The 15,371-nt window shown below is 40.6% G+C and overlaps 1 protein-coding gene across 21 annotated transcripts in view; it reads left to right on the top strand.

Annotated features, from left to right (window-relative positions):
* ncam1a (neural cell adhesion molecule 1a) overlaps positions 1 to 15,371 on the top strand; it is a 365,229-nt gene that overhangs the window by 299,753 nt on the left and 50,105 nt on the right. For 9 of the 21 annotated variants that reach the window (XM_047379205.1, XM_047379204.1, XM_047379207.1 and 6 more), the window contains one exon: positions 6,414 to 6,539. In XM_047379205.1, coding sequence (XP_047235161.1) covers positions 6,414 to 6,539 — 126 coding nt within the window. Of the gene's footprint in view, positions 1 to 6,413; positions 6,540 to 13,360; positions 13,376 to 15,319; positions 15,323 to 15,371 lie in introns of all 21 variants that reach the window. The other 12 variants (XM_047379209.1, XM_047379203.1, XM_047379202.1 and 9 more) reach the window with 3 other exon arrangements.

Below are 15,371 nucleotides of genomic sequence, written 5' to 3'. Positions count from 1 at the left end.
ACAGGAGGTAATCCAGACATGACAGTAGCTGACGTCAGGACAAGAGGTAGTGCACAGTCTAGTCTGAATGACAGCGAGTTCAGACACTGACAGTCCCCAGATAATGTCCCTGTCCCACTGATGGCTTGTAGCACTCACAAATCTGGATGGTTTTGGTCTTGCCTACCACATGGGATGGATCAGTCAGCGGCTGACAGGCTCAGCTGTCAACGCAAGGCCCAAGAGCCACCTGTCGTGCAGATATGTTCGCAAAGCAGAACACATGGATGAACAGTAAATGCTACCAAAACATCTCAGCTTCTCCACCTCAGAGAAATTCAAGTGCTTTCAAAGCACACACGTCGAAAAGACATTTTCCGAGCCTTGTTACTTTCTGAATCAGACGGAGCAAACTTGAAGTAGTTGGAGCAGCAATATGCCAGAGAAGAAAGGAAGCAAAGTGTGGCTGATAAAGTATTATCAAATGGCTGTGCGCCAATAAAAGCCTATTGTTTGTCTCACAGCATTGTGAATTGGAGCTGCCATTGCATGTTTAAAAGCAGTGCACTGTGGTGCTCACCCACCACAGTGTAATCATACAGTTTCACTTTGTGCATGTACACTAATAAAATAAAACTCTAAATGAACTGAAAGCCTTGGCACAGAACTGTTGTTGCATTTAAGTAAAGATCCATTATCTGAATTAGAGAAAGTATTTATTGTAAAAATTATGATTATTGATTAATGAATATTTATGGTAGAAATGTGGGGCCACACCCCTTTAGCCACTAGCTGATTGCCCCAAATCTCGAACAGAGGATCATAAAACTCTGAGGCAGGAACTCGGTGGAAAAACTCCAGTAATAAAACTGGGACAAAGGAGTGGTCAGGCCACGAGGCTTAGGCTCAGGCTGCTTTGAATGGAAAACTTTTAAAACTCCGACTTCTAACTCCTGGCTAATGTGGGATCAGCCGAACAAAAACATGAACACGCACCTTGCTGATTGCATCCGCGCTCCACCATTCAGCAACAATTGCACAGCAAATCAAAACAGCTCAGCATAAAACATTTCAATCAGTATTGCATGCAACAAGTTAATATCTTGGATTAACTACTGGTGATTCTAAATCACCTTAACTATGCCTCACCCTGCCCAGACCTCTAAATACACCTATCCAATTTAATATAAAAAGAACTAAATTACTTTAACTTTGATTTCTGCACTTCACCAGCTTAAGGATGGGTTGTAGGTCTGAAGGAAAAACAAAGGGGGTTGGGGGCTGGAGCATCATGTGTCCGTGATCACTCAAAGCGGTCAGCTTCTCCTCCATCCTGAACGGGGAAAATATAAGGAACCCTTCTAGTCGACTGAACAACACAAGGAGGAAAACTAGTCTCCTTGGAAACACCTCTGTGGCTTTTTCACCTGCGCCGAAGTCTTGGCGGAGTCTTTGATCGGTTTTATGAATCTTCTGACCTTTTTGTATCAAACAGAATTCCACCTTTCAAGCTCTTCCGGGAATGGCCGTGTGGAGGAAAAGTTACTTGCCGGCGAGTTTCTGTCGCTCCATGTACATGCCTCCGTTGCGTTGTCCTGTGAGACACGCTGGAAATGGCAACGAAAGTTTGGTTACCGCAGGTTTTATTATCCTTGGGTGACGTCAGAACTGCGACGTCTGTTGTGCTGGGCATGTCGAACTGCGCAGCCTAGTTGGACTGTCCGACCAAAAAGGAATGACCCCACATTATTGATGTCATCTTTTAGCAGAATTTTAAAGCTGTGATATTCACATTCTGTTCTTCCCATTAATATTTGCGTAAAGTCTTTGTGATGCATCTGCAAAATCCTTGTTAGAGATCCTAGAGCGCAGTGTTTATTCTAACCTGACACCAGTGCAAAATTATTCGTTCTAATTTTTCAAGCCCCCAGAATTAAAAAGACGGTAAGTAACAATAACACAAAGAGCTGTTTTTGCTTTTGTTGGTGTAGTACAGACTTCTTCATTCTGCAGTAAGGATGCTTTGGAGCAGCAAAGAGGGTAACAGGAGCTGAGGAGAGCTAAGATTGTAACAACTGCGAGGCTCTGTAGAGATAAACTTTTCCGGAAGCAGCAGGAACCAAATTACTGCAGGCGGCTCAGAAATTTCATCAAGACATTAACTGTTTCAGCACTGACATCAATTTTACTACAGCACTAAAAGCCCAACTCTGAATCCATCTGGACTAATGCTTTCTAGTTGTACAAGGGTTGGACAATGAAACTGAAACACCTGGTTTTAGACCACAATAATTTATTAATATGGTGTAGGGCCTCCTTTTAAGGGAATGCCATGATATGGCAGCCCAAACCATCACTGATCCACCCCCATGCTTCACTCAGGGCATGCAACAATCTGGGTGGTACGCTTCTTTGGGGCTTCTCCACACCGTAACTCTCTCGGATGTGGGGAAAACAGTAAAGGTGGACTCATCAGAGAACAATACATGTTTCACATTGTCCACAGCCCAAGATTTTGCTCCTTGCACCATTGAAACCAACGTTTGGCATTGGCATGAGTGACCAAAGGTTTGGCTATAGCAGCCCGGCCGTGTATATTGACCCTGTGGAGCTCCTGACGGACAGTTCTGGTGGAAACAGGAGAGTTGAGGTGCACATTTAATTCTGCCGTGATTTGGGGAGCCGTGGTTTTATGTTTTTTGGATACAATCCGGGTTAGCACCCGAACATCCCTTTCAGACAGCTTCCTCTTGCGTCCACAGTTAATCCTGTTGGATGTGGTTCGTCCTTCTTGGTGGTATGCTGACATTACCCTGGATACCGTGGCTCTTGATACATCACAAAGACTTGCTGTCTTGGTCACAGATGCGCCAGCAAGATGTGCACCAACAATTTGTCTCTTTTGAACTCTGGTATGTCACCCATAATGTTGTGTGCATTTCAATATTTTGAGCAAAACTGTGCTCTTACCCTGCTAATTGAACCTTCACACTCTGCTCTTACTGGTGCAATGTGCAATCAATGAAGACTGGCTACCAGGCTAGTCCAATTTAGCCATGAAACCTCCCACACTAAAATGACAGGTGTTTCAGTTTCACTGTCCAACCCCTGTATGTAAATAGTTCCCTCTGAAGCTCCCTTCGATTGAAATGTTAATCTAAGACATGGTGTCACAGTAATGGAGAGATGTTGCACTGGTGGGGTTTTTAGCAGAAATAAGCTCTCGGCAATGAAATTACTCTACTTTGTATTACAGAGTGGTGTGTCAGCCAAGTGTTTTTTTATAACACGAGTAAATAAACGCATGCATGTTGTGTGTGTAGAACCTGCCTGAATCCTAATGCAAAATTACTTTACCTGATCTATGAAACTTGCACTCACAGCCACTATTGATTGCTTTCCTTTTGTTCTACACCCGATGGCACTTGAGTTTCAATAGATCTTTGATTTAATCAATTTCCCTACAATTAAATCTGTATTGAGAACCCACAATGCTCCCCCAATAATTATTTTTTAGCCCTTTGGTCTGCTTTCTTCCTGCTCTCACTTTTTACCTTTTCACTAACAATGAGGACTGTTCTCCTGGGTAAAATGTTTCTAATTTAGTGCAGCTTTCCTACAGATTAAATGTCTGGGAATATTCCATTATATACTGCATTGCAAAACTATTCATACCTGTTCAACTTCAACTAGTCATAGTTGTATGGATGGACATCGATGTCTAGTTTTAGTGTGGCGTGCCAATTTAATGTCAGTATGAATGCAGCTGTGCTGTTTCTAGCCTCAGAGGTTCGTTAGAGAACATCAGAGAACAAACAGCATCATGAAGACCAACAAACACAGCAAACAGGTCAGGGACAACGTTGTAGAGAGGTTTAAAGCAGGGTTAGGTTCTAAAACAATATCCCAAACTTTAAACATCTCACTGAGCAATCCATCATCTGATCATGGAGAGAGGATGGACCAGCCGCAGACCTACCAAGATATCAAAAGACAAGCTAAACTGACAGGTTGGACAAGGAGAGCGTTAATCAGATAAACTGCCAAGAGGGCCATGGTAACTCTGGAGGAGCTGCAAAGATCCACAACTCGGGTGGAAGAATCTGTTGACAGGACAACCATAGTTGTATACTCCAGAGATCTGGTCTTAATGGCAAAGTGGCAAGAAGACAGCCGTTGCTGAAAGAAAAGTATTGTTTGCAGTTTGCCACAAGAAATGTAGGGGGAACGGTAAACATTTTGAAGAAGACGCTCTGGTCATATGAGACTAAAATGGAACATTTTGGCCTACGCGCAATATACTTTCACCCTGAACACAACATCCTTATGTTGAACGGTGGTGGCAGCATCATGTTGTGGGGCTGTTTTTCTTCAGCTGGTGTTGAGAGGAAAATGAATGGAGCTAAATCCAGGACACCTGTCAGAAAACCTGTCAGAAGCTGGAAAAGACATGAGAATGGGGTGACTGTTTAACCTTCCAGCAGGATAACAACCCTACACATACAGCCAGAGCTACAAGGTAATGGTTTAAATCAAAGCAGATACATGCTAGAATGACCTAGTCAAATGCAATCGAGAGTCTGTGGCAAGACAGGAAAACGTATGTTCATTTTATTCTGTGGCAGCTTTTTATTCTTTGACGGTTCTGGTTGGTGGGCTTGTTTGGACCATGTAGACCCTTCTTTTGTACATGGCCCCCTCCCCAGATGAGGATGGGGTGTTTGGGGACTGGGGTCGGGGCGGAAAGCTTGGGCTTGTCCAGACCAGGTTCTGGTGCTGGGGCGGTCTGCCTGTCTCCACCCCCGGAGGGAAGGGGACCACCTCCTGGATACGGGGGCTGGTTGTCCCTATTGGGTATCAGCACCTGGACCTGGGATTATAGAGTATGTATGGGGAGTGTGAGTAAGTGTACGACATCCATTGTTGTTTGTCTTTACGTTGGTTGTGTGGGAGTGAGTGTTTTTATATGTACGCATGAGGGTGGGAATGTGTGATTGTGTGTGCCTGTTTTTTGTGTCAGGTTGGGTCTTGGGCTGCTCCCTCTCGTGGATCAGTTTAGGCCCCCATCGAATGTGGGCCCTATTCCCTCCCCGCCACACTACCTGCCAGTGGTTGGTATCTCTGCCCACCGGTGTACTTGTGGTTCTCTGTGTCTTGGGCTGGGTGCTTTGGTGTATGCTGGCTCACTCCTGGTAGACCCCTGGACCCGGTCGGACCTCTGCTTGGGAAATGATATGTCCCGTGGTCTCGGGTCTCTGGGTCCATGGCTGGATCTGCTTGGGCGTAGACGACTGCCGACAGGGCCTGTGGGCTCGTTGCTGCTGCTCCCTGGGGCTTCTGCACTGTGGGTGCTGGGTGGTTCCCCTGGCATTCTCCCCTGCTCCTAGCTGGGGGGGGGGGGGTAGTGGTAGTCCCGGCGGTGGTTCTCCTGGGGTTCTTGTGCTCTGGGGGGCCTTTGGATGTCTGTGGCTTGGATCTCCTCCATATCTGTCCCAGGTCCAGGCGGCGGGTCTGTGGCTCCTCACACTCACTACTGCATATTTTTATGGAGAAACCATGTATACACAAGCGCGCTCACACTCAGACCCACAGGTGTTTAGATTCAGGTATTAATAGATACACAAATGTTTTGTATTGAGCCGCAGTTACCACTAAATACATCTTGCATTCAAAAGTACAGTGCACTTTTTGGTAAAAAAGCTGTTAATATAACATAATTTTTGCAAACATAATTATCGTCACATTACTATTTTGGGATTGATTCATGTAAATTACCATCTTAGCATTTTAATTATTCATTTTATTCTTTTTAGTTATTTGTGTTTGTTTATTATTTGATTACCTTCATGCCACTGTAATGGACTTTTCCTATTACATCTCATTTTCTTTTTTCATGTACAGCCCTGTGAATTGTCTTCCTACTGAAATGTGATATATAAATAAACTTGCCTTGCCTTAAATTTACTGCGGCACTCCAAGAAAGAGAATCAGTACAGACCACGGAAGTGAATGTCATAGTTGTAGAGGCTAAGCAGCTTTTGCTGCTGAAACAAAATATGATGAATCATCTAATGGTTTTACTGGAAATGAAGGTTTCTAAGGAAACATTTGTGCACCCTTTATCTTCCAGGTGAGGTTTTTTTGTCCTGCTGGATTTAGTAACCAGGCTAAAGATAAGCAACTTTATATTCCAGGTCGACACAAAAAGATGAAGTAAAACTATTTAAATTGAGCAAGTTGACTCTGGCTATTTATACAAAATAATACATTAAACCAATAAAATCGTGATAAATAAAATCTGACCTTTTTTATCCATTGTGATCTTCTCATCTAACTCACATTAGCATGTAATAAGCATTAATCATATTATTCTTCACTGATTTCTCTTCTTAGAAGTATTATCTAGTGTGATAACCTCAGCATCTGTCCAACAGACATGACCAGGATTACCATCGTTGGCCTGAAACCAGAGACAACCTATGAGGTCAAGATGTCCGCCATCAACGGGAAAGGCGAAGGCGAGAGCAGCCGTGCCAGCACTTTCAAGACGGAGCCAGTCCGTAAGTGCCTCCCTCACCTCTCAAGTCGCTGCTCTCAACAAGTGCCGCCCTGACCCTGCAGTTTTGAACCTAATGCAGCTCACTCCACCGCCTGCTCGCGTCCAGCAGAGCCCGGATGCTTCACTCTTCTTTTCTCACGCCAAACCCACTGTAGTCCTTCTCCCATCTAGGCCAGACAATAACAGAAATCACTTCATAATTCAGCTGCTTCATAGAGTTAACTCTGCAGAACATAATATGTGCACTATTGTGTGTTTCTGTCCTCATAAATGTATGAACCGTGTATGATGCTTTTGCATCTTAGCCCGCAGCTGAGGTGATTTAGACTTTTCTTTCACTGGAGGGAGATGCCGGCTCTGTATTTATAGATCACTGACAGCATGAATTTTTAATATCGCAGCCACAGGTCAAGTCCTCCTGAGGAGAGTTTAGATGTTGTGATGGTGATAGTGATGCATGATAAGGAGCTGAGGTATTTCAGGAGTCTTTGAACTGTTTTTTCATGTGTTTTTGATGAAAAGGAGCAAAGGCATCTGAGAAGGAGGAAGATTATTAAAAGGGGGGCATACATTTACACATGCATAAATCTCAGTTTGTCCTCTGGAAGCAGCCTGTATCATCCCCATCCTCTCCTTCACTCTACATTTCCTATACGCTCAGCTTCTGAGATAAAATACAGCAGAAATATTTCAGGGTACTGGGTTTCACGTGATACTTTCACAATCCTGAGGGTTTAGTGGGAGAAACACAAAGTCAATTCAGGAAAGAGTGAACTGAACAACTTAATTTGGTAGAGGGCGAACACATCTTAAGAATTGAATTGAACAGGATTAATATATTAACAATTTGGACCAATACAATAAAGACAAGCACAAGGAAAGTTAATGCCATTATCTTGAGGTATACTCGTAACTGATAATAACAGGTTTAAATATGTAAAAAGCATTGCACACAAATGCCTTTAAATGCACAGGAGTCCAGCAAGGCAGAATCTGGTTGTCTGCTGTGTTTGCAACATGCAGTCAGGCTGTTAGACATACACCATTTTTTCCCCTCCCAGCATTCTCTTATAGATCATCATACAGTGCATGCGCAGCATTCTTCGCATATATTGCCAACCCTGGTGAAGATGTGTAAAAGCCTTTAAATAAATAGTTTTTTCCAGTTGTATAACACAGCATCCTGCAGTTCTCTAACAGAAAGCACTTCTTTAATAATCTTCACCGTGCATTGTGGCTAAATTAAGTCTTGTTCCAGTTATTTTAACCCTATTAATTATTGCTCTGATTGTAGATGTGGGCAACTTCAGGTGAACATCTGTTTTCTTGTTGTCATATGCTTCCTTATATGTTTGGTATGTTACTTCATCTTTCCCATTTTCAAGAGCAGTTAAAAAAAAGGGCCTATGTGTCACACCATGTTTATTTGTCAGGAAAACTGGAAGTGATTTAAAGTAGGGCTGCAAAAAAGTTTAAAATTTAAAAATGCCTTTGTTACATTTAATACATAGGGCTTGTTGTACTACAGATTTAGTAAACAATGCATATTTTTCTTAGAATAGATTTTTCTTAATTTTGCAGTGTGAGTTAATGCTAATGCTGCCAAAAAAAGACCAATTTATTTAAGGTTTTTTACACATCTTTACATGTTGGTTTTTATTTGTGAGTTCAAGTTTTCTCAGCAAACATCTTGCGTATATAAATTGGTGATTTTATTAAAATAGAGCATCAGTACTGTAATTCTTTTAAAGTGACCACAGTAATAATCATAATTATTATAATAATAAATGTATTTGTATAGCACCTTTCAGAACAATTACCACTATGCTGTTACAATAAATTATTAAAATCAATGAAGCATATAATAAATAAAGCATGTATAGACTGATCAGCTAGAATCCAACCGATAGAAATGAGTTTTTAAAAGAGATTTAAAGGAAGACATTGTTTAATGTTAAGTAGCATTCCGTAAAAAAGGAGTCCAGACCACCAAATGCAGAGAACCTTCTGTCTTCAGTCCTGCTCTGGGTACAGACAGCAATAACTGGTCAGATGATCTAAGAGGTCACAGGGGTGTAAGAAGAAAGTACATCTGAAGTATAAGATGTGGCAAAACCATTCATTGATTTAAAAACAAATAATAAAATCTTAAAATCAACTCTGAACAACCAGTGCAGAGAGGCAAGAGTTGGAGTAACATGTTCATGTACGTGGGTTCTGGTGAGGATTCTAGCTGTTGTGTTCTGTGCTAACTAGAGATGTTGAATGGCTTTTTGAGGCAGAGCAGCAAACAGAGAATTACAGTAATGAAGATGACATAAAACAAAAGCACGAATGAAAGTTTGAGCATCAGAGTTTCTGATCTGACATTAGATAGTTTTACTAATATCAGTAAAACGTTTGGAAAGGCAGAATCTAAACGTTGGCGTTCCGGAGGGAACACAAGGGGCCGGGTTCGTATCCCACAGATTGCCACTCTGGGTCCCTGAGCAAGACCCTTTAGCCCCAGAATGCTCCCCGGGCGCCGTACAATGGCAGCCCACTGCTCCCTATAAAGGCTGGGTTAAATGCAGAGGACAAATTTCGTCATAATGTACATGTGCAATGATCAACATGATTATTATTATTATTAAAACCACCCAGAAGTTTGTGGCGTCATAGATGCAGTGGAGGCCTGAAGAATGGAGAATCAGAACAACGGGGTCTCTGCAGGCCATGGGACCGAATACCAACACCTCTGTTTTATCAATAGATAGACATAGAGTTCTAATGTGCAGTGGCCCAAACGGATTTTTAGGCCTTCTGTGCTTTTTGACAGTAATGTGTAATAGAAAGCAAATGGGAATGAGATAAACTTTTCTGGGCTGACAAAACTGCTCACCAGCAGTAGTAAGGAGGCTTTTATTGATCTAAATCTTTTTCTCTGCACTAAATGCACCCATACGTGCACAAAGAACCGAGGGGGTAAATTTCTGTTCGATTCGGATCGACATTCATTGCTCATTGCTGTGGTCTGGCTCACTCAAACAGTGGTTGGTAGGATCATGTTGTTCTGGCTTTTGTTTTTTACAAACCAGTGGCTTGTTTTTGAGTTTCTGAGATTTGATAAAAGCAACAAAGTTATCTTCTTAGTTTAAAGATGCAGGGCACAACAGTTTTTTGTGTTTTTTTCATAGAATCGCATTATGAAATGAAGAGGTAGAATAAGCACTCAAACCCCTCCACCAAGTTAAGGTGGGGTCATGACTGAAAGAACGAGATCCAGGATACAAGCGTCTGAAATGAGCTTCCTTCGTAAGGTGGCAGGGCACTTCCTTAGAGATAGGGTGAGGAGCTCGGCCATCCGGGAGGAGCTCGGAGTAGAGCCGCTGCTCCTTCACATCGAGAGGAGCCAGTTGAGGTGGCTCGGGCATCTATACCAGATGCCTTCCTCGGGATGTGTTCCAGAGACACGTCCCACCGGGAGGAGGCCCAGGGGATGGCCCAGGACACGCAGGAGGGACTATGTCTCTTGGCTGGCCTGGGAACGCCTTGGGCTCCCCCCGGAGGAGCTGGAGGAGGTGTCTGGGGAGAGGGACGTCTGGGTGTCTCTGCTGAATCTGCTGCCCCCACGACCCGGTCCCGGATGAAGCGGAAGATGTCGAGTACGAGAGATAGAAAAGGCCAGTATCATCAAACTTAACAGAAACAAATGCTTGGAATATATCACTTTGTGTAATATGAGTCACTTATTCAATTAAGACTAACACAAATCAACTATTGAGATGCACCTGTAGCAACAGGTTGCACCTGTGAATTACACAGACTGCAGTACCTCTACTAAACACAACTCGACATTGATGAGAAAATAATACTGCTACTTAGCAGGAATGACAGCAGGAGAAGAGATAAAAGAAAGTAAACCTTTAAACACAAAAAGTTAATATGTTAGCATATCACAGCTTCGTCTGATGCATTACTTCGACAAATACTGAGACTTTGAGGGGTGGGGAATAAAATCTGTTTTTCAATGCAATGAGATGTGGACATTGACTGTTGTGATTTACTGAGCTAAAGTCAAAATTCAGTTATCTTAATGTTAATTTATAACCTAATTTTAAGGAATACCAGGAATAGAAGTTTGAATCAGATTAGTGCAACAGCTGGACAAATAAAGCTAACAACAGACAGAAGCTGCACACTTTGCACTAAAAGGAACAACAACTTGGACAAGAGTCAAACTGTATGCAAGCTGTGTGAACCTAAGCTGAAATAATTGGAAAAATACCGTACCCTGCAACTATCAACCAGGACAGCATCAACCAATGTAAAATTTAATTTCCCTTTGGGATTAATAAAGTATTTTTGAATTTGAATTGAATTGAATTGAAAAGCCCCACCCTAAATTGGAAAAGTTGAAGCTAATGACAAAATCATTGTAAAATTTACTTTATAGGTTTTGTGACCATCCGTGTGCAGTTTCTAATGCATGGCTGCTAGCTCATTGTATGCACTAAACAAGAGCGGTAGTTGAGAGTCACACAGGAGATAAATAAATTGTAACAGAATGCATAGCAGAGGAATTCCAGATTGCTACAAAGATTTTACTTTTACTGACAGATGAGGTGGGAGACCCTGGTCTCTTTATCTACTTGTGATTATGGTCAGCTACTTGCTAGTGCAGATTCTGCAGATGACCACAAGCCTTTATTCTTTGCAGAAGTATTTAGCTACTCTGTATTTTTTCATTGAACTAAAAGGTTCTTCTGTAAGTGGGTGGGAGGGGGTCAAAGTTTCATCAATTGTGGATTTATAATTGCATCATAGTGTTTTGAATCTTTGTCTGTTCTCATTCAGACCTTTACGACAGGGTCATGAATAGATTTTGGTTTTCCTCTGCAGCAGCTTTTGTGTCACGCTTCCATCTGTGCCTCATCACCTCACTGCTCCTGTAGAAAAGTCCCCTTCAGCATTTTCCTTATTATGCCTGATTCATGACTGCTATCAAGATGCTTCATCAGGTGTTTGAGCAGACAATTCACTCATTTCTCTTTAACTTTTCCACCACTCTGTAAGCATAAAATAAAGTTCAAGCTAATACCTTATTTATTGCATTTACAGTGCTGTGAAAAGTGTTTGTCCCTTGCAGATTTCTACATATTTAGCTTTTTTGTCACCTTTATTGTTTAACATCATCAGATAAATTTTAATATATAAAAATAACCCGATCAAATACAAACAGAAGATTTGAAAATTGTTTTATTCATTAAGAGATAAAAGCTATCCAAAGCAAACTGGCCTTATGTCAAAATGCTAATGCCACCCTTGTTAAATCATGAATTAATGGTGAATAATTACATTTTTTGTCCAGTTATCACCCAGGCCTGATAACTGTTAGGCTCAAAAAATCATTAAATAGATCCTCTATGACAACATAAAGTAGGATAAAAGATCTCAAGTACCTGCACATCATGCTCCGACATAAAGAAACAACAAATCAGAAACCAAATCATTCACATCTATCAGTCTGGAAATTGTTATAAAGTCATTTCTAAAACTTTGGGACTCCACAGAACGACAGTGAGAACCTTTGTCCACACATGGAGAAACATGAAGCAGGGGTGAACATTCTCAAGATTGACCGGCCTACAAAAATGATGCCAAGAGCGCATCAAGAACTTATCCAGGAGTTCACAAAAGAACCCAGAACTATATCTAAAGCTCTGCAGACCTCACTTGCCTCACATAGGTCAGAGTTCATGATTCAGCAAAAAAGCTCTCTAGGAGAGTTCCAAGGCAAGAACCACCGCTGACCCAAAAGAACCCACAAACCCGTTCTATATTTACCAAAAAACATCTTTATTGACAATATTCTGCTGAGGCACAACTTAAACTTTTGGAAGAAGTGTATCCTTTTGCGTCTGTTGTAAAACTAACACAGCATTTCAGAGAAGAAACATTATACCTATGGTCAAACATGATTGTGGTAGTGTGATGATCTGGGTCTACTTTATTGCTTCAGGATCTGGATGCTGTAATTGATAAAACAATAAATTCTGCTCCCTACAAAAAAAAATCCTGAAAGGGAATGTCTGACCACCAGTTAACTACTTCAAGCTCAGCAGGGGAATGATCCCAAACACACCAGCCGGTCCACCTCTGTATGACACAGGAAAATCAAAGGTTTTCAAGTGGCCCTGTAGAAATGGTTGAAGAACCAGTTAATATGTGTAGGGGTTAAATGTTTTTCACAAAGTCCGATTGGTCTGGATAGCTTTTTCTCACTTAAATAAAATAATTTGAAAACTGCTTTTTAAATTTTATCAGGTTATCTTTGTCTAATATTAATACTTTGGTTGATGATCTGAAACATTGAAAAGAGACAAAACAGCAAAAATCTGTAAGAAATCTGAAGGGGGTTGATACTTTTTCACATCACCGTATGTCAGACGGATTCATCTAGTTGGAATATATTTGCTGGTATTACATTTCAAAACGGGATTTTAAGCTACTTTTTAAATTACACATGTTCCTGGAAAGAGAGATGGAAGTCATTCAGATGTACTTTCTAATTTTGTGAAGGTCAGAAGTGACCTAATGAGTAAATAGTTATCATTATAGTGTGTTTAAAAAAAGTGAAGAAGAAGAGTAAGCATACATTTCTGTGAACAGAATGCTCAGCGGGACGGTCTAGGAGTATGGCACAGGGCTAATGATAATGCAGGACAGAGCTAATCTTTTTCATTGATCATTTTTCTCATTTTATTGTTTCTGTTCTCTTTGTGTTATTGTTTTCTCATGTTTTTCCCCTCCATCTATTCTATATTCCACTGGACTTCTCAGAATATTCTCTCACAAGTAAGTTTCTTTTCTCCCTTTCTTATCTGCTTATGATCTTCTGTTTCCATCGTTTCCATTAAACGTTCTTCATTATTAACAAAGCTAATGATGACATGACTTCTTTAACTGCTTATCGATTGTTATTCATTCATCACATGTGGTGGTCTCTTCCCTTACTATAAAGTTGTTTGAAGATTGTTAAACAAAGGTATGATAACAGTAGTTATTTTCTCATGTGTTTCTCGTGTATGATGTGCAGCAACTGTTTTAATCATCTTCAGACTCAGAGAAAGAAAATGGAGATTAGAGAGAGAATGACTCATGTAATAATCAATGTGGATCGCAACAATTTCTTTGGAAAAGTGCAAAAGCTGTCTGTTTTGAAAGAAATGTTTCAAAATGAAACAGTTTGTCACGTTACAGCCAACAATTCTATGTATTTTATTGTAATTTTGTGTGTCTTTCACATGAAAGTACAAGGTGGTAGATAATTTTGACATGTAACAGTTATCATCTGAACATTAGGGAGCTCAATTGGGGCCATAAGCTGTGTGGTCAGATGCTCCTGCTGCCGTTTGCTGGTTCTCCCGCTTTACTTTGAGAGGAAAATGTCCAAAACGGACTGAAAATGCTGCACCATCATCACTACTATCAGAATCTTTTCACTAAGATTTGTTTCGTGTGTTGACATAAACACCTTAGATCAGTGATGCATGTTATTTTTCAAAAGCAGTCACATTAAAATAGAATATCAATGATGTTCTAAAGCCATTTTTAGTTTGTACGGTTCCTGAATGCAACACCAGGGAAAGTTTTGTCCAGCCCATGTTGAGGTGTCAGTCATGATTCTACACCCCTGTCGTCTGAAGACCCGCCCCTCTCCAAATCTGAAACTGGAAAAAACTATCAAAAAGTGGAAAAAAAAAGAAAAACCTGGAATCTGAAAAATTGTTTTGAACTTCAACTCTTTTTTTCAGTTTTTTAGCTACAGAAACAAACTATGGCCCCAATTTAGCTCCATAGTCAATGGCCCTAAACATACAGACTGGGCTACAAAGTAATGGTTTAGATCTAACAGATTGGCCTACTCAAAGTCCAGATCTTAATCCAACAGAAAATCTGTGGCACCACTTCAAGATTAATGTTCACAGACCCTCTCCATCCAGTTTGACTGAACATGAAATATTTTGCAAAGTACAATGGGCAAAAGATTTTGTCACTAGATGTGTGAAGTTGTTAGACATACTGTAAAAACCTTTGAAATCATGTATTGTCTTACAGTGTACCATTATGCACCACTATGTGTTAATCTATAACATAACACCCTAATAAAATATAAATATGAAATAAAACGTGAAACAGTTTAACAGGTATGAATACAAGTGAAAGGTGCTGTATGTTTACGGCTTAATTTTAAAACACGTAAAGCAGCAGAGCTTGTTTCAAAAACTTGATATACTTTGTACCTTCATTAGTCAGAGACATTGAGCAAGATCGATCCAGGATCCAGAAAATAAACTCCAGTTATGATGGGAGAGGATGTCTGCCTTAAAAAAATCATTTTATTCTTACATTGTGAGGAACACAGAGTCCCGCAGGACAGCCTCATAAAAATGGGTTAAGTAAAATGTGGAATTCACATTTGGAAAAAAACACATCCAACTTTTTTCCAAGTATTATAGAATGTTTTCAATGGGACCAAATTGCAATTACTACATGTGATCTGACATTATTGTCAGCAAAACCATAGTTTGCTTCTCTGTTTTACTCCAACAAAAACATAAAAACTTTTTAATAGAAAACTAATTTTTAGTTGTCAACTGTTATTTCGACATAAATTGAACCATGAATACCAGAGCTGGTTGCAGATTTAGGCTGCATTGTTCAGCTATCATCTATTGTCATAAACGTCTTTTACAAAAGCCTTTTAAATGCATTCATGAAAAAAACAATTCCACACAGAAGGTGTAATAAATCTCACCACACCTGAAAATTTTACACATTTAATAGGATT

Source organism: Girardinichthys multiradiatus, chromosome 11 (genome assembly GCF_021462225.1).
Source record: "Girardinichthys multiradiatus isolate DD_20200921_A chromosome 11, DD_fGirMul_XY1, whole genome shotgun sequence".
Taxonomy (NCBI): Eukaryota; Metazoa; Chordata; class Actinopteri; order Cyprinodontiformes; family Goodeidae; genus Girardinichthys; species Girardinichthys multiradiatus.
This window is presented reverse-complemented; position numbering and strand designations above follow the sequence as displayed.